At 35.4% G+C, this 20,789-nt stretch overlaps 1 protein-coding gene across 1 annotated transcript in view; it reads left to right on the top strand.

The window, feature by feature from the left end:
- ANKS1B (ankyrin repeat and sterile alpha motif domain containing 1B) overlaps nucleotides 1-20,789 on the top strand; it is a 407,322-nt gene that overhangs the window by 89,491 nt on the left and 297,042 nt on the right. The window contains exon 9 of the mRNA XM_059471865.1: nucleotides 10,081-10,221. Within this exon, the coding sequence (XP_059327848.1) occupies nucleotides 10,081-10,221 (141 nt within the window). The remainder of the gene's footprint in view (nucleotides 1-10,080; nucleotides 10,222-20,789) is intronic.

Genomic DNA, 20,789 nt, shown 5'->3' with positions numbered 1-20,789 from the left:
ATTTAATGTCTATTCCATTAGTGTAGGAATTAAGTCATTAAGCTTGGAACTTGCAGTGAAGCCTGATGATCACCATCTGACAGGAAATGCATGAGAAAAGTAAGAACTCTATGGATATGTCTCAGTTGTTTTCTGTGGTGAGTGGAACAGCATCATTTTATCCCAATGGTGTAACCAGGAGATGAAGCCTGCTAATCCATCAGAGCCATGTGAACTTCTACAGGATCCTAAGGGGTGGGGATTAAATGTATGGTTTCAGTATATTTGATTCAATGATTCTTTTGAAGTTGGCTAAGTAGGTACTTTCTTAGAAGCCACAGTCTTGCTTTCTTTTGTTTGCCTCTTTGTAAGAGGTATACAAATAATGCTAATGATAAATAATGTGCATATTTCACAGGGCAAAATGACCACCCATGACAAGCTAATACAAAATAATGCTCTCTTTAAAAATTGTTTAGTAGCTGAAATTACAGCATTGGGCAGTTTATTTGGACTACTTGTTTAATTTCATTTTTATTCTATCTTAGTGGCTACAAGCAGATTTTTTTTTATAATGGGACTATAAAATAAATTCAGTATTTTTTTCCTTAAGTTTTGAAAGTTGACCATTCATAAGATAGAGTTTCATTGTATTCTGTTGACAGATTTTTCCAGACCCTGTTAATAAGCTCAGCAAGTAGAAAATGAATAGAAAAATATGCTGGACCAGATTCCTATACCTCTATAGAATATAATATCTTGAGGAATTCAGTTAAGGGCCAGTGCCTGATATTTAGTATGCATTAGAAAAGTTTGCCCATACATCAAGAGTGTGCTAGAAAAGCACCCCTTAGCTTTTCTGTGACTTTATTATAACTGGAATCCTTGCCTGACTTCAGTGGTATAGGTTTTTAAACTGAAATTAGAATCAAAAACCAGATTTACTTGATGTGTTGTGTCACATGATGCACGTGTTGGTCTTTACAGCAGTTTCTTTATTTTTCCAGAGAAATGTGAAGGTTGAATGACTTACACAATTTTTGAATATCTATTTTCATTCCTCTTGTCTTGGCCTCTATCCTTCCTAAACTTACCATAAGTTTCAGTTTAGTGTCATGAGGGAAAATCTCAGGAGAGGTTCTACCATTTTATTTACTTCAGTAATTATTTGAGATTAAGAAATTTGCATTAATACTACCATTATTATTTTTGTTTATATTGATGCTTTGCCTAACATTTCTGAAACATAGGCTGTTCCTAATCTGCAAAGAAGCAGCCTCAATACTGCCTTAGACAAAAATAATATTAAAATATAATTACTTGTTTATTGCTATGCTGGTCTTTCTTTCCATTGTTAATAGTTTCTTACTTACAGGTATTGGAATATTTATTGCCTTGCTTTTGTCTCTGTCAGTGGTGTTTCCTTTAAGAAATCTAAGTAATTTTAACAGTTCACAATTGCTTATTTAGTTATTGATACCTCCTGAGAAACATAGTGTTTCACAGGAGTTATAGATGAAAGCCTGTTACTGACTTGTTTATCTGTATTTTATAGGAGCTTTAAGACATTATATTATGAATGGCTGGAGAAAGAATTTAAATATTAAGTCTTCAGCTACTTAGGAATGTGTCTGGAAAAGAACATAAAGGTGTGCTTGTACTGCAGTGGATCTGAATGTGTGGTGTTGAATTTACCACAGGCAAAAGGAAACAGTACCAATGAGCTAGCACAGAAAAAGCACACCCTGTCCTACATCTTCTGTCAGTAGTGGTTATTGAGATTACTGCAGTGATATCACTGGTTTAACTATATAATACAGGAAGAAGCAGCAACTTGAAGTATGTCACCTTCACACTGGGAGATTTTCCTATTGGCCATAGCAAAGACTTTGCCTTCCTATCGAAGATGATTTTGAATGCTGCTTCCAGGTGCAGTGTAAATCAGGCTGCATTGAGAGCTGCTGTCTAGTTGATAGTATGCTGCATCTCTGATGGGATGTGTGTGATTGTTCTCAGCACCTCTAGAGGAGTCTGAGCCATTGCTTGTGCTTCTGAGAACAAAAGGTAGATTATTCTTTGGCTGATCTTTTCTAGTTAGGCCTTCAACTTCTATGCCTTCTAAGACATTTCAGCTGTCTACTGTTCTACTGTGTTGTGTTTACATTATGTTTAGCACTTGGCTGCCAATATGGCAAACCACAAGTAATTTGTTACTGCTAGATCTGTAAATCACATAGCAAAAATGCTTTTCAAAGCTCTTTTGATTGTCCACTCTTAACCAGCATTCACCTTCAGATGACTAATGCAGTACTGCATATAGTTCTTTAGATTGCCTTTGACTGTTCAGGTAGGTTTTCTTTTATGTTCTTTATTAAGGCAACAGCAGCTTAATGGAATAATAACTGCGTTTTCATTGACACATTCCTATTGAGAATATGTGTGCTAAATAAAAAAATGTGCACTGGAGGAGTAATAAAGTGGTGACTTCTGCCTACTCTCTTGCCACCTGATTTTCCTGCTAGTTTAATGTCTCTTCCTTCTGCTCTATTTCATGAGAAATAATGTGTTTTCTATAAGTTTCATCATACTGCCACCCACTTACCCACCCTCTCTTTCACAATTTTAAAAAAGGAAAAATGCAAGGTTTACAACTGATTTTCATGGCAATTACATAGCGCTGAGATTTTCAAATGTTATATGATAACATTCAGATGGTATAGGGCTGTTAAATACAGAGATGCCTCTGTAACTATTCTTCAAGCAGTGTTTTCTCTGAGATATTTAAAGCCAAAAGTGATTTACGTTACTTTGAATTACGATTTTTTTCCTTTATGCAAGGGCAAATATTCTGTAGCCTTTAATTCTCTTTAATATTTTTTAAATTATTAACACTTCATTTTTCTTTTATGTGGGCTCCTATGCCCTTAGTTATCAGTTTCTTCTTTTTCATCTGGTGGATGAGGTTTTCAGTGAGTCACATTTTGGAGTGAGTCATGTGCATATTGATTCAGGGAGACACAAAAGTCTGTCATTAACATGAGAAATTCCATTAACTTAATTGCAACTGTTCTTGTGGTTAAATTTCAAGACTCAAGAATAAAGGTACCAAATTCCTTCCCTTTTTGCGCAGCCCATATTTGTGTATAGCCTTCCTTACAAACCAACACAGGTCAAATCTGCTATGCCTGTGGGATGGAAAGGCATTCCTAGAGATGCATTCTGTAGCAGAGTGTCCTTGCAGTCTTTATGACTTCCTGGGTGAATTCTATTTTAGGGCTTTATGCTTCATATGCTAAGTTCTTTTTCATGGTAAAGTACTTGAAATGCTTTGACATTAAACATTTAAAATTAAGTGTGCAAATAGACTGATTTATTAGTATTAGGGATGTGCTCAAAGTTAGACAAGTATTTCAAACACAGGTTCACTTTATTTTAGCTAATGTTAAGAAAGAGAAATTAATTTGGCAGTCAATCCTGTCCCAAACATAATATATTAGAGTGGAGTAAGTTATGGAAGTGCCTATGTTTTGATACATTATAGAGAAGTAGCTTAATCCAGAGATTAAACATATAACTTTTATTAAATCACAGAATTCACTGAGTTGGAAGGAGCTCACAAGGATCATCAAGTCCAGTTCTCTGGGCCTGCAGAGAGCCATCCCCAAGACTCACACTCTGTGCCTGAGACTGTTCTCCAAATGCGTCTTGAGCTCTGTCAGGGTGATGCTGTGACCGCAGTCCTGGGGAGCCTGTTCAGTGTCCAAACACCCTCTGGGTGCAAAACCTTTTCCTGATATCCAACCTAAACCTTCCCTGACACAACTTCAGGCCATTTTTTTGGGTCCTGGAACTGATGACTTGAGAAAACAGATCACCTATTAGGTTTTTAAATCCTAAAACTTTTGTTTTATGAATGGTTTAATCCTTCTATGAGAGTAGTGCAAAGATTAAGAATCATCTTAATATTTGTTATTTATGCTACATGCAAGGATGAATTAAAATTTTGAATGTATTGTTCTACTTTCAATACATGTCCAGATGTACTGATTTTATAATCTCATTTTTACTTAAAATTTTGACCTTATTCAGTGTGCATTATACTTCCCATTTGGTTCCAGGATGTATTTCCTGTATAGTGTCAGATCCTGCTGTGGTGACAGTGTGATTTATTTTGAGGTGCTCATGATAGGTGTCAATGGCACTTGCCCACTGAGAGGCAGCAGCTACACAACCACATAGTTGAGTATATGTGTAAATGTATGTGAATTAATCATATTTGCCTAGTTAAAGCATCTTGTGTTTGCTATGTGTGGTCGTTTCACTTGACTCTACTGACTTCAAGTGACAGGAATTTCTCCTCAGAATCAGATATCACAGTGATCTTGAGTTCCAAGGGTGTAACTGCTTCAGATGTGGTGTTTCTTTGGGACCCCCAGTCAGAAAATATCACATGAAACTGGGCTGATGGCAGTGGTGTAGAAACCAAGATTCCACATCTGGGACTGCTGGAGCTGGGATTTGCAGCGTACTTAGGCTCATATACCACTGAGAATAGATACAGAGTCTCCCAAGATGATTCCTGATGTAGCCCAGAATTTGTGTGAGCTCATCTTCGGTTTCAGCATAGCCAGCAGATCAGGAGCAAAAACTCAGTGACCCTCTTGGAGATGTTGAGGTGACATGTCTAGCATCCCACAGGGATTAAGGCAGAGGCAGGTGTACTCTTCTCCATTATTCTGCTGCTGTAATTACAAGACTGTCTTTGTCTTCCTGATTATTTGCAGAATACAGGAGGTGCAGTCAAACTCTACCCACACTCAGAGGGAATGAAAGAGATGCAGACTCGGAACATGTTTGTGAAAGAATGGCAGCAGATGTGCAGTGTAAGGTGAAAGACAAAATAATGAGGATGGGAAACAGAAAATCATTAGTAGGGAGAAGGCCTTGGGGGATGTGGGAAAAGTGTGCCCAGGTTCCCAAAACCTTTCACTGTCAGTGAGACATAGGATGTATGTCATAATTGAGGCTCCTCCTTTTCAGGATCCTTACTCAGTCTCAGAAGGGCATATTTGCTTAATGCAGGGATGCTGCTGTAGAAAAATAGTAACTGATTGTATTATTTGCCATGCCCTAATGCTCTTTTTACTTCTGCATTGGGCATTTACTTCTGCAACCTTGGGCATTTTCCCCTGAGAGCAGCTTGGGCAGCAGCAGGGGGAGCACTGAGAGCACAGAACAGTGTCCCAGCTCTTCTGTCCCTGGCTTGACTGCTGCAGCTGCTGGGGACAGCTGTGGCAGAGATAGACCTGCTCATCCAAATTTATAGAAGAAATTCAGGAACAGTTTCCTGTTCTATTAGTTATTAGTAATAATAATGTCAAAATAGAATACTAGGTAATAGACCTGTAATTTTTTGCTTTTATTTCACAGTGTAAAGTACATGTCCTTTGAGCCAAGGAGAGTTAGAAGCACATCTCTGTTAGGATGATAGAAAAATACATGTTTGACAAATTATTTCTACAGAAGAAACTTCCTACTGATCTCATTGTTTCAAACTGAGTGACAGCACTTGGCTTATCAAATGTCTGCTTGCTTTCTGCCTCCCGTAAGCAGAACAATATTGCCTTCTGGATTTCATCTTTACCGCTCCATTTAAAAATATTGTTTCCTGACAAAGATAAATGATAAGGGAATGTTCGTGTCTCCAGAGCTATGATGCAATAGCAAGCAGTAAATGTCCTGTTATTTTGCACCTTTCATAATTTGCTGATGATGTTTGGCTCTAGCAGATACTGTTTGAAAGGGTATATGAAATACTTCTGCAATTGGATGATATTGTGAAAAAAGCCACATACAAGAAGTAAAGGTTTTGATGTTTGGTTTTAGGTTTCACTGGACTAGTCCAGGAAAGTCTCCTATGTATTCTGAAACAAGGGAATTGAGTAGCAGTGTCTGCTTAGAAATGTCAAGGCAGAAAGCAGACTAGTCTTCAGTAAAAGTTGAGAAAAATGGAGGGACTGAAAGGAAATAAGACATTTTTTATAATTTACTGTATTCCTTAAATAAACTTATCTAGGTAATAAGGTCATATGTTAGATAGGAGACAGTTAACATTTGATAAAAAGAAGGCCATACATAAAGTTATTTTTGTATGTTTTATACATGATGTACAACTGCTGAGCTGTGAACTTTGTGACTGTAAATAATAGTTAAGATTAAAGCTGCTCTCACCTTCTTTTGTTGTTGACTTTTAAGAGTAGAACAGACTTGCTCTGCTTTTTCTTTCTGTATTCATCGTTCTCTCTGTTGATAAATATTGCCTTGCTCTCTTAGATTAGGGTAGAGATTCCAAGTTATTGTGATAGACAATATGATGTACATACATGTTTTGAAAATGAATAGGCTCTTTATAAAGTGTCCTTCAGTCTGAAGTGTCCTAGTACCCAAATCTTTGCCGTTTATATAGATTGAAGGCATGAAAAGGAAGTCTTCCATACCTAAATTTTTGGAAGACGTGATTTAGATACTCATGAAGTATGAAAATGGGAGATGATGTGATAGGCTTAGTAGTGTCTGAAGAAAATTTGTCACTAGTTGTAGTGGTAGAATGTCCTTATGCTAGATTTTACTACTCTCTCACTGCTGTATCATTATTATTCTCTCTTTACTCAGAGAAATTACTTTCTTAGCCTTTTACTACTGCAAGCAATGTCTAATACTTGATTCAGTGTTCCAGTAAAAAACAGAACTTTTAATAAAGCTTTAATTCCCTATTAATATCTTTGCAATTTGTCTACCAAATTTTCCTTTTGCATATCTTATCTAATATCATGTAACATTGTGTAAGGTATTCTGTCTGTTCTGTTGAGGATATATGTTGCTTATGCTTGTCTCTTCTAACTTAGACAGAAGTTCCCTTACTGAAGATTAGTACTGCAGTTAATATTGGCTTTGCCATTTCATAATGTCTAATTCAATTAATTGAGTAGCTGTGATTTAGATGGAATTTTTAACTACATTTGTTTGGGTTGTTTTAACTCCAAACAGGCATAAATAAGAGGTTCTAAATGGTGGCTGTTTTTCTTTAGTTGACAGAAATATCTTCTACTCTATTTATTTTCTGAGAAGTGGGCATAAATAACTTTAGTTTTATAAAACTCTCCCTACAGGGCTATATCAAGGTTTTCCAGTAGCACACACAGAATTAGATTTTCATGTTCAAAGGACCTCTAAGGAGGTAAAATTAAATTATACAACAGAACAGAAAAATTAGGGAGTTCTGGGAAAGGAATGAAGGCTGTGAGACAGTAACAGGAAACTGTGTGGTCTGGGTTTGGAGTTTTATGGGTTTGTGTGACAGTCTGAGCTCTGGGATTGGATTGTAGATTTTTCTGTATCTCGTTTGCCTCCTCCAGATGCATCCCTCTTCCCAGGGTCTGCAACCCCAGTCTATCAAATTTGGGGCACTTGTGACCCTTTTCTCTCATGCAGTTATTAACTCCTTCCTTCCTCTTTGCCAATGCAGCTTTCTTTCCCTGCAGTAATTCCCACATATCTCTCTCCCACTGCCTGGGAGGAACTGGGCATCTGTCAAGTGGGGATGGGTGAGAAGGGTGATGGCAATAACTGTTTCTTCACCCTCCAAATTGACTTTTCCGAATGGTGCCTTTTTAGTGCCTTATTGGTGGCAGAAATCAGTACAAGTGTAAAAAGAGCTCAGCCTGATCTACAATAGTCTGTAAATTAGTCTGTATCATGTTCATAGCTGTGTTGTCTAGTTGCATGACAGTACCAGTTTGTTCCAGTAGTATGTCCAATGAACTCTGGCATTGACTGATCCTTTTTTAATGATCAGGAGATCTGACTAGATACTTTGCACTTCCTCTCATTCACATTGACATTAAATTCCTCTGATTCGCACTCTATCTTAGCCTATTTATATAAAATACATCTAAGGGAAATGTACAACTCTCATTCTGCTTGTCTATTTTGTTTTTACTGTTCAATAATTGTTTGGCATGGAGCTTTTTCACTCTGTTCCTGTAATGGCTAAATACTCATATGCTCCCCCTTCAGTGACTCTGTTGTAATTCATCTTCCTTTAGTTATGTTAAAAATTTCTCACTTGTGTGTGTGTTTTTTACCTTTACAGGGTGCACTGACATTTTTGTATGACTTTTGTATTCATTCACTTCCATTGGCTTGTAAGGGTACAGCTAATGTGTGTCACCTGCTTTCCTGTGCTGAGCACTGCTGCAGTTCTTTGCTTTTTACTCCAGGGGGCAAGAAATGCTTTATTCTCTGGTACAGGAATTCTGAGATTTAAAATGCAAGTGTAGGGCAGCCACCATGGAAGATGGTGTCATAAATAGAGGGGAAAGACCTCTAGTCTGCTTCCTTTGTCTATGCAAATACCTAGCAATAATAGTCTTTCACGACCTACACTCTGCAGAATTAACCCGATGCTTTTAATAATCAGTGTGAGAATATTGGTTGCTATGGCAACACATTCTGTGGTACTACTAGAGTGTCAAAATAACCTAATGAAATACCATGCTAAGAATGCTTTAGAAATTGACTTCTAAAATAAAAAGTAAATAAATCCACCTAACTTTACAAGATATGGATAGATTAATGAAGCCTGCAATAAGGGAACAACCATTTTCTAACCGAGGGGAATCAGCATAATGGAGTGGGGTATATTGTGTTTCTCATCTTTGATGCATCAGTTGAGATAGAACTTCTAAACATTTTCCCTGCTTAAATAAGTGGTATACCAACAACTTTTGTGTTAAGAAGTTAGCTCAAGAGTTGAATGATCCTCAGGTGTCACACAATTTGAGTTAGTGCCTGTCTGTGCGATGCCTTTGCTTCTACAGTTTCCATCAGCTTGTGTTCATCTTTTGAGCTGCTGCTGTTTCTCTACTTCTTTTCTTTCCTACTTGGCTTTCACTTCTCTATTCCCTTCCTTGCAGCAGACTCCATGCATTTCTTTATTCTATTGGCTAAAATAACCTGCACTTAGGTGTTGGGGTTTTTAAGATGATTTTTATGTGGACCCCATAGCAGGGCTTTAGAGTTAATGTTACCATCAGATCGATAGCTGTGGTCAGCCATTGTCTCAAACAGTGCTATTTTGATCCAGCCACTTCTGAAAGAAGTGGTCCTAAACACAGCATTTAGTATCTGAGTATCAGGCAGGCTGCTCAAGCAAATTTGAAGAAGGCTAGAACAGCTATTTCATATACCAATTTAGAATTAGCGTGTGAAAATTAATTTTTGTTTTTACTTGTAACAGTTTGTGTTGACGTGAGATTTTAAAAATCATTCATTACTGGGTTAACTTTCCTCCTCCTTCTCCTAAAATTAGTAAAAATTACCACTGCAATTCAGTTGGAGTAGGTTGTCCTGTGTAGCAAAATAACATAAATATATGGGAACTGACCTCTGTTCCTATTTCTGTCTGTCATAAAAAAGTAGGATTCTGGTTTAAGTAAAAATTGGCATTTTCCCCTTATCACTCAGATCAATATGTTAAGCCAGTGTTCATAAGTCAGTGATTATTCCTGATATTTTTCATCCCTTCCATACTATAAAGCAAAATAATACAGGTCATCTTTAAATACATCTTTTGCCTACAAAATAAGATAACACATTTATTACTGATAAATATAATGCAAAACCTGAAACCTCATCCTTTGTCTGATTTAGTAGTTTTTGTTTGCCAAAATCTTGGACCCATCCAGGCAAATGTTAGTTCTTATTCTTTGTGGAATATCCTAAACTTAATGATATTACAGCAAATTGTAAAGCAAAATGAAGTAGAAATTGCCAATTTCTTGATAATAACAATAAATATTTTGTAGGTATATTAATATATTCACTCAATTTTAAAGTATAATCGCAGGTAGCTTAATGTGCACCTTCCTTAGAAAGTATTTTTATACAATAGTTTAACAGATGAGTAGGTACTTTGGATTAAAATAGCAGTTTATCTTTTGGTATTTCTGAATGGGACACTCTTAAGTTCATAAGATAAAAAGTTTCTTTACAATATATATCACTGTGTTTAATTTGAAAGTATTGTTTCTTTATGCACAGAGGCCTTCTTCTATGCGTGTATTACCAAGGGAGGAAGAAGATGATGATGCAGCAGAAAATACTTGTGGACCTTCTGGTTTATGGGAGGCACTCACACCTTGTAATGGATGCAGGAACCTCGGATTTCCCATGCTTGCACAGGTATGTGATCTCCTTTTCATCATAAAACTTAGTAACTATGGAAGAGATGCTTAATCTCTGCCTTAACACTTAAAGTTATTTATAGTCTTGCCTGATTCCCTTCTAAATTTCTACTTTCACTCTTCATTTTAATGTCAAAAGCTGCTTCCAAAATTAAATGTTGAGGTTCAGTCATCCTGCTATAATAATTATTCATAAGAGTTTAATATGGAGACTGGTGTTTACTACCCCTATTTTAGACAGATAGTCGCTGTGTTGGATAGCTTTCTTTTCCATCTGGAAAGAAATTTTGAAGTCACATAGTTTCCTTTGGGATAAGTACTCTATTTTTCACCAGCTTCTAATTAATATAATGACATCTCAGCTGCTTTCTTTATAGAATTAATTGAGGACATCATGCATAACTCAACTGATGTAAGAATATAGCCTAAGACTTCTTTTTGAAGATTATGTAAGTTAAAGAAAAAATTCCCAAACGTTTTCAAATGTTCATCATAATACAGAAGAGAATAAATAGAAATGGGTAATATATTTGAGTCTAAGTCCCAGCAACTCTCAGAGCAGATCAGTCTACAGTATCTACCAAAGCATTCCAGCAGCTGTGTCCTGAACAAGTGATATTGTATTGCTCCAGAACAGGATGATGTTTATTGCTGCTTCTGGGTCTCCCTTGTTCTCTCCCCTCACCATAAATTAGCACTCTTGTTTGTGTAACATTTTTCCTGCACTTTTTTTTTTGTAGCATTGAATGAAGACCTGCCAAATTTCTGTTTAGAAATGTCTGGTGTTTATCCAGTTGCATCCTTACTTGGCACTACATTTAAATAGCTTTGTCAGATTCTTGTGTACCACATTGGAATTCCATATCCTGTCTCCCCACACTTCATACACTGTTGCTTTCATACCGTGACTGTACGTTTTATTCCCTTTAAGTCTCGTGGGACTTGCACCTGTTTGAAGTCAATGCTGAAGCCTTCCCTGCAGTCAATGGAAACAGGATATGGCAGCTCATGTGCTTGAATAACAATGAGTACTGCCCTGTCTCTTGATAAGGAGCCTTTATATTCCTTTCCCCTTTCAGAGGCTGTTTCCTACTTCATACTATCCATCATTTTAGACATTTGGCAAAGTGGGGCATTGTCGGAATCATCCTGATTCACAATCGGAGTACTAGTTACTAATTCCTCATTTTTAAAGATTTGTTTCTTAAATGGAACTTTTCTTATTTAAGTATCACCTGTGATTTAATTATTGTTAAACTTGCTATGATGAACATACTTGCCATTTTTGTTTCCTGAAAATGCATTTTAGGAAATAATTTTTCTAATTTTAGAAAATACTTTTGTTTTCCTTGTTTCTTCTTTAGGTAAGGTATACATAAAGGGTGCTATAAAATTGAAGGATGCATTTGAAATGTGTTATCAAATGTGGTTGGTTGGTTGGTATGTCTTTCCTATTTATAAAGAGAGAGTCATTCCAATTATGATGTAAGTTTTAAGATAGTGATTCCCGAATGAGTGTTATTCATTGTACTTAAATTTTAATCTCAGACTTATGATATCTCATCCTTCTTGCTCTGAGAATAATAAGATTTTTAATTATAAATACAAAAAAGAGTATATTTCTTATGCTTTCATTTATGATATGACAGATTGCCTTTCTAGATTGCTTCTATCCATAAAAATTCATGACAGAGATAGTTTTGGTCTTTTGTTGATTTCTTTTTATGGGAGAAAGGAAAAAAGGTAGTGAAAAACCTCCAGACTAAAAGCCAGTGACTGGCTTGTATAAATTGTTGCCATCAGTGCATGCAGTCTTTCAAGCTGTTAGCTAATCTGTTGGATCTTTCACATTTACTTCAGAAAGCAGCAGAGAACATCTTGTTCTAAGGGATTGAAAACACAAAGTATATATGTAAATTTCTGGATTAAGAACAGTATCTGGAATTGGTCTAACAAATTATATATTGTCTGCAATAGCATTTTTTAAGTAAAAGTACAAAAATATGTTTCTGCTACGTCAGTGCACTAACATATCAAAGTGCTGACTTCATCATGAAGAAACAGTGAGATAAGGGTATTTGACATGGTATCTTAAAATTTGTACTCTCCTAAAGATCCAAAATAGGGAAAAGTCTCTGTCAATTACTCTTGGACTCAAGTTCATTTTTACACTTCTCCTTTAGTTAAAAATAGATTTTACAATCATATAAATATAGTGTGTTTGCACATCAAAGGTGAACAAACATAAAGATTGATTCTTGCTTTATATACACAGTTAGAGGCACAACGATAACATGAAATTGAGTTTTAGGGGAGATTATGAAAATGTCCATCTGTGACCTAGTGAGCTAACAGTTTTCAGTATGCCAAAGGAGAGGGCAGTAATCTCCTTGACAAACTTGGTTTCTTTTTTGCAGTTAGGGAGAAAAGCTTGTCTGGAGGTACTTCTGGCATGCAGTGTGTTATTGCTGTCTCTACTGTGCTGGGAAGTGTCATTTTAGAAAGGCTATTATAGAATGTTCTGCGCAAAGTGTTACTGAAGACCTAGCATAGCAGTAATACAGGTGTTCCCAGAACAATCAACTCTTTTACAGTCTCAAAATTGAAGTGCTAGAAGAGCTTTATGGAAAAATCTTTGTGCCTTGTAAAAATTTCAGGGGTTTAGAATATGCAGCTGGATTTTTGGAGACTGGAATTGAGACATGTCTTCTTATTTTAGCAGAGAGTCTATTCCATTTGTAGGTTATGATTTCAGGTTAATTTAGGCTGTTGCTTTGTTCTGGAGTTAATCTTTGGTTTAGGGCAAAAGCTCAGTATCCACGTACATATTCACATTTTCTTGAGAATAGAGCAGCATACTCTGAATGTATGTATATAATTCCATTTTCTTTTTCATGTATAGCACACCTTGAATATTTCTCTGCTAAGGGCCTGATGTACAGAGATAAATAGAGGGCAGTCTGCAATGTCAAAGAGATGAGTGCTGCAGAGTTCTATATGATCCCTTCAGTATTATCAGTTTAAAGCAAGCAGTTCACACACCTTAATCTTGACAGTCATGCCAGCATATTTTTCTAATTATGATATAAAATAATTGTGAGATAAGGCAGGTTTAGCTCTGTCCCATTTAAGATGCTGCTGGGTCAGCTTGACTGGTCTCTGACTTGAATTGTGTTGTATGTACAACTTAAAAATCCTGACAGTGATTCCGTGTGTTTGACATGATGACAGCAAGGAACACCTCATTTGTTACACTTCTGTTACAAAATGAAAATGTCTGTAAGGAGAGCAGTGCAGTTGCTATGGAAAAATTGAACTTTGATTCAAAAGCTGTAAGTATAAATCTTCGTGTTGCCAGTTGCTGGGATGCATGGCTCTTCACAAAAATATCTGGCAAATTTACTTATTTAAATGCTGTGTTTCTAGCTTAGTGTCCAATTTTCATCTTTTAAGAGGGAATGAAATTCAGGGAGACCTTGGCATGTCCTTTTAAGATTGATCAACATTCTGCTTATATAACTCTAGGACTCCTAGAGGTAGGAACTCCAGCAACTTTATCAAGGATTCTCCTGTGCAAGAGAGACATTCCCCCCAAAAAGACTTTTTAATTAGAGGGAGGGTAGAAAAAGTGGACTCCTAACTATATTTTTAGGAGATGAGAATTGTATGTAATAGTTTCTTCCTCAGTACAGGCTATGGTGGGAATATTTAAAGTTTGGAATTTGATGCATCTGTTAGTAGGGTTATTTATTTCATGTCTAGCTTCCAGAAGGTTATTTTGTCCATGTGTACTTCTTTTAGTAAATTTTAAATAGTAATTTTTAATGGGAAGAGATTTTGTATACTGTTTGTATTGTAGAAGTTAGTTAAGGTTGTTCTGTAAAAAGCCTGACATTGAAAATCATTATGTTGAAATTATTTTCACATTTTCAAAGTCCGTTCAGGATACGTGAGAGATGAATGGAGTATAAAATGTTTCATCTTGGTCTTTCAATCCATTAATAACTTTACCTTTCAGTACATTAAGTGGAAGCAAATTTCAAACTAGATGGGTAAAGAAGCAGATTTGACTCATTTTACTTAGTGCTGAAGTTCTCCAAAATTAGAAACAGAAAGTCTTGTGGCTTTATCTAATTTCTGTGTTACAGGGGAGGAAACCTGTCTCTTTTTTAGTGATGATATAGACAAAGTAGGGAAAGCTTTGACCTAAAATATGCCTGAGTATGGATAGCCAGAGTAATGTTATGTTATCTGTAATACTTTCTTATAGTTTCTAACCTTCAGTGAAAAATATTTTTTTTTCTTCCTGATTTAGTAGATTAGATTATAAATTTACATAAATGAGAATAATATGGAAAGCTCTACTACCTATAAAAATATTTCTGTCAAACTCTTGATTTACACTGTTGTCTCTTTTGCAGTAAGTTTAAGTCTTATTAGTAATTTCAGGAACACACCACCCACACAGTGAAGGAGCTACTGAAAAGTGCAATATGTATGCTGCCTAGAAAGAACCAGCAGGTGATGATTATACCCTGCTGAACAGTGATAGGAAATAAGTATATTGAAAAAATTTGGGTTTATTTTGGTGCTATGCTGCATTTTCTGATTGTGTTTTAAGGAATGAAGCTGAACATTTTATTCTTGCATGTGGTATGTATTGCATATGTAGCTTCTGAATTTCCAGTGTAAATTTGGAGTCACCCATTTGCAAGTGTCTTGTTGCAAATGCATTTTTACTGTGCTAGTTGTGTAATCTACACACCATTACACAGGTGTGTAGTATAACCAGAGAAGTTATAGTCTGTTTATCCTTGGGTATTTTCAGAATTGACTGGTCAAGCTCCTAAGCTCTGCTTCAGCTGCAAGTTTGGATAAGATGACTTCCAGAGATCTCTTTCATATTGTTGCTAACACCTATGTTCTATAATCCTCTATAAGGCTATGAGACCTCAGATGAGTTTATTTCTTTAAAAGCTTAGGATTGCCTCTGCAATTTGTAAAAGACTGGTTTTGAAAATTTGGCTATCCCTGTCAAGCACTGTGTAAATCTGGTCACTGCTGGGATGTGTTATCTCTTGGTATGATCATGAAACAGCAAAATCAAACAGGACGAGAGAGAAAGGAGAGAAGTGTCAAGATGTACTGGAACTATTGATGTATGTCAGAAATAATCTGAAATATTGATGACTGTAGTGGTTTACAAGATTAAATTTAATTCATATTAATTGTATTCAAATTCATGTAGAAATTACTGTTGAGTTGAGCACTGTCACATACCAGCTGAAACATGTCACAATGGTAATCTGAGAAGATCTTGCATAGTATAATTATATTGCCTTTTATTGTTTTGTTGTTTAAAATTTAGTGGTAACCAGAAGACACACTTTCATGGAATGCCTTTGCTTTCAGTGCTGCTTCTCAAATTATGGGAAAATGGAAAAAAAATCAATTTGAATTGCCCAGTGAATAGATAGCAGTAGCACATGGCAATTAGTTTTGTACATGAAATTCCAACTTAATGTTAAAAACCTAATGTTTGGACTTCAACTGCTTCATAACAACAATATTAAACAGTATATTAAAAGCTGAAAATTTATGTTGATCTTCCTGGTTATTCTGACCAAATTGGGCTACTAATTGTTCAGTATTAATGTTTCCTGGGGGGAAAAGCCATCATAGATACGTTGTATTTGTTACTCCTACCGTAGTAACAGGAGGAAGAGTTTATGCACAAACGTGCTGGTGTTGAGGTGTCTGGAGTTAAGATATCAGTTGAGTGGAGATATCCGGACACGGTGATTGTGACATGGATTTGTTACACTGATTAGCCATGCAGTCAAGCTTTGTGTCAGGTTGTATTTCTGTGAAGGGCTGTTTAAAGACACTTGACATTTTGGGACTGTTTTTGAGCATAAAAACCTATTTTCTATGGGTTTTTTTGTTTGTTTTTAATTATGTTAAAAATATATCTGAGAACTAAGCTAATACTGGGACCATGAGGGATAGTTTTTCTTACTTCAGTTTTCATAGTATGGAAAATCATGTCTTTGTAGAGTTGAGTCCATGAGAAGCCTGCAAGATTTATTGATCTGATTTCTTTCTGAAGAGAAGACCTGACTGGCAGCTGGACTTTTTAAAAGAACAACTTTGTACTATCTAACTGTGAATCCTCTCTTGCTGTGCAAAAGGAAATGCATGGCTTGGGTTTAAAATCATGTCTGGTGGTTGTATTTTACTGAGAACCTTTAATGATGGTATCTATTATACTGAGTCTAAAAATGGGATAGATCCTGACTCAATTAATTTCTTAAGTATAAGCATTTATGTGCTCAACCCCACTTGGATTTCCATACAAATGGAACTTTATAAAGAGATACCTTATATTTTCACCAAAATTCAAAACTAGTCTAAGACTTACAGTTTCTTAAAATCCCAAACTGATTGTTATGATTTTTTTCACTACTAGCAACCTGTAGTTGAGAAGAACTCATGACCCGGATGAAAAATAAATGAAACTGAATTTGGGGGAGACTTTATTTAAGACATCAAAGGGAAATATATAAGACTACAGTGTCTCATGTTTTCATGAAAAGGTATTTTGGATTTACTTTGGATAGAAGATGTGATCTGCCAATTATAGCGAAATACTTCTTTTTACTTTAAGGTCATTTAAAAAGGCAATTCAGCTAGAAAATGGGAATCTCATGTTTCATGTTTTTGTACCTCGGATGTTCATCATATATATTGTTGTAGAATGCAGATGCTCTATTCACTTTCCAGAAGCAATAAGCAGTTTTGTTTCATAAAATCTACTATAATAAAAAGAAGTCACAGTAATGCTCCTGATAGTATGGAGAATAGCTGTGTTCCCTTGGTGAAAGGTGGAGATAGCTTTTTTTAAAAAAAACTTGCTATAAATGTCTCCGTATAACACGAACAGTCCACCAGGCATTTCACAGTTTTTTGAGATAAAAGGTCTAAGTGTGAAGGCATTGAGGTAAATTAATAATTTGACAATATCACACCAACTGTATTATTTTTGGAGATGCTATAATTTTAAAACATCCTAGTTTTTGTTTCACAATATTTTATACAGTGAAGAAAAAGAGAGAAAATAAAATCTTTAGGCAATGCTAAGTCCTATTTATAGCTACCTAATTTTGAATTTAGCAAAATTGGGTGTATAACTCCCAGACAGTGTTTTAGCCCAACAGTCTAACTAGCAAGCCAAAAGGTTTGTCCCTAATTAGCTTTTCTGATTAGCAGATACTACATACAGACAGCAGTTCTATATACACATAAAGCCTTTTTACTGAATTGTTGTAATATGTTTGTATATAGGCAGGTGATAAATCCTCCCTTATTCACTGGTTTTATAGAGCGAGTAGTTTTGCATTGTGAAAAATAAGTATTGACAGCAGAATGTTCCTTCAGAAACCCATCTGGATATTCTTGCTCCTTGTATCATTAAGAAAGTGTCAACATCTCTGAAGGTATTTGACTGGTTGCTCTTTTCTGTTGAACAGGAAGCCACTGTGAGCCAGCCAGTATGAGATATGAATTTAGGGATGTTTTTGACCACATGCCTAGCTTTTGAGCTGAATTTATGTGCAAATTAAACACCGGGGCACTTAGAGTACACAGCTGACAAAGCAGAAGGCTTTCCTTCAGTCCTTTCTACCCACTTGTGAAGTGGACAAGACTGAGTGTATCTTTTTTATAATCTCTTTTGAATGCAATAATGTTCTATTGCAAGGTTCATGAGCAATTTTTGAGGTGCCTTTCAAGGACAGCAATCTTAACATCTTTCTCCCACGGACAGTTATTTCTCATCAGGACTGTAAGATCAAGGAAGAACTCCTCACACTCCACAGTTTGGATTTTTAATGGCTAGAATGTCATTTTTTGATCCAGGAATAAAGACCCACTGCCAAGAGTTTCCTGTTGTCTGGCTTTAAGTGGTTTCATGTGACATCCAGGCATTCCATTAGCAAATTTCTTTTACTTAACAACACTGTTTTCTCAATAATGAAAATTTGAAAGGATCTTGAGTTTGCAAATTACTTGAGTGTTTAACTTCTAGCATTTACATTGCTGTTTTGAAGATGAGTTATTATTTGATGAAATATAAGAAAAGAAGCTAATCAGAACCTAGAGGAATAGAATCGTTAGGGGAAAAGTTCTTTTCTGATAACTTTTTACCATCTTGGTTTTGGGAAACTCTGACATAGTAATTTGTTTGTATTTGAAGGAATTAACAGCATTGACAGAGAATACCTGTAATAAAAGTATTCATTACAGCTAGTGTGACTGCAAACCTGAAGCAAGACCCCTTAATTCTTGTTAAATAGAGTGGTCACTGTTCCAAACTGGAATCTTGCAGTGAAACTATGGAAAAAATTTTAAGTTCAAATGTTATTGAAAATGTGGTTTAGGTTCCCTTATAATCTTTATTAATTTCATTTTATGTAGTCTTTACATTCTATTTCCATTTCACAATATCTAGACCTGAGAATTTGCAATGAATTAAGACATCATCATAGCAACAATTAAAGCAATAGAGCTTTGACATAAAAAGGTGGGATTTCTTGTTTAAAGAGCCATATGGAAGTAGCGTGTTTATTAGTGGAATGGTTTTCCTTCACTGATGAATGAAGTAATTATGTTCATGTATTTTCCTTATATTTTCATCTTACCTATGTAAATTCAACATGGCCACATCAGCCCTCAGAAAATTGCCAAGAATATAAGCAGTATGAGGAGATAGCACTGAGCAATGTATCCAGAGAACAGCAACCTTTTTGTATCCATAGAACTAAAAATCCTTGTTATGAATGTTAGTGGGCTTGGGCACACTTTTGGCCAGGAAACAGCAGAACTACTGTTCTGAACTATGGTATGAAATAGAAAATCACTGGGTTATTTAGGAATGTAGGAGATATAGGCAATATCCTCTTAACTTGTGTTACTGCTAATGTGCATATTTCCCCTGTTGCCATGGAAAAACTTGTTTTACTCTTTTTAAGCATCTCTTCTAGCTTACAGTAGCTTACTTCCCTCCAACTGTCTTTTACTGTTAGGCTTACTTTTCACATTGCTGAAATATCTGCAAAGTTTATTTGGTACTATTTGATTAGGAAGTATTAACTTTTACAAACTTTGCATGCTGCTGGGATCTTTAAAGAACAATCTCAAACTTTTTTCTGTTAATTTTGTATTTTACTTTTCTGTTATGTAACAAATAAAAGTGTGATTCACAACGAAGTTCTTTCGCTTTCACAATAAAACTCTCCGTAACTTCATTATTTTGAAAAATATTTTCTTGTTCTTTCTATTTTACTGTGGGAGCATGTGTAGGAGAGAATTCTTCTAAGAGTGTCTTAATTTATGCTATTGCAGTAATAACTTTTATACCAAAATTTTTCTTTCTTCAGTCTCAAAAACTTTTGAACATGGAAAATTGTCTTTCCTGAAGTAGCGAACATTTATTTGTCTCTTCTATCAAATTTATTATATGTGATATCAATTAATTGGTTTCTATTTTGCAAATTTTTCAGAGTACTTCAGAAAAAGATGTAGCGGCAGATATAGAATATTTTTAAAAATATGTAGGTTATTTGTAATAGATAATGGATTAACACATGTTGGTGTTAAATCTCTCTTTTCAAAGAAGATTTCTCCCATAATTTTAGTGAAGTTATCTGCTCTCCAATCAAGTCAGTTTACAGCTGTAAGGTTGCTATTCACAGAGCAGTTGTGTTTTGCTTCAGGATTTACTTAAGTGCATTCAGTTCTTCTCTCCCCTTCACAGCAACACATACATTTTTCATTTACTGGCACAGTAGTTGACAGAAATTAAGCTATAAAATGTGAGAAATGTGAGTCTGCTTAACATAGAGTAGAGCATTAATTGTATACCTGCATTTGCTGTCAAATACTGACTTTTGTATAAGGTTTCTCAGTATCTAACATTTTCCATGGTTACTGCACTTATAATGTAAGGAGTTAGTTTTCATATTTGCTGCTTCTGTTGGAGCTGTGCATGTATGTTTAAAACCTAGGCATTAGAGCATAAGCATCTTGCAGAGAAGTATTGTTTCCATGGAGCTTAGGTTTAAGCTCATTTTATCTTTTTTAAAATATAATAGCCTTTATTTTAAAGAAGTATTTTCCCACAGCTTCAAATTCAAATACGACATAATTTTTTAAAGTGTGTTTCATGAAAACAATAGAAAAAAAGGAGGATATTTAAACTGGAAATTGCTTTCTTGTTTATAATTGTATTTTTTCAGCTAAACTAATAATTGTTTATTAAAACTATTATATTACACTACATCACCAAACACAACCACTAACATTTGCATAAAGCACATTATGTACAGTTTTAGTGTATTCTTTGTCACAGTGAGTTATTTATTAGAAGAAGCATCTGCTCTTTCCCATGGCCTGAGTGTTGAATGCACGGGAAAGCATGTAACATGACTCCAACAATCTAGCTTCATTTGAAATGCTGAATATCTGCCAGCTAGAATTATGAAAACACTGCATAAAATATAGTGACAT

Source organism: Ammospiza nelsoni, chromosome 5 (assembly GCF_027579445.1).
Source record: "Ammospiza nelsoni isolate bAmmNel1 chromosome 5, bAmmNel1.pri, whole genome shotgun sequence".
Lineage (NCBI taxonomy): Eukaryota > Metazoa > Chordata > Aves > Passeriformes > Passerellidae > Ammospiza > Ammospiza nelsoni.
This window is presented reverse-complemented; position numbering and strand designations above follow the sequence as displayed.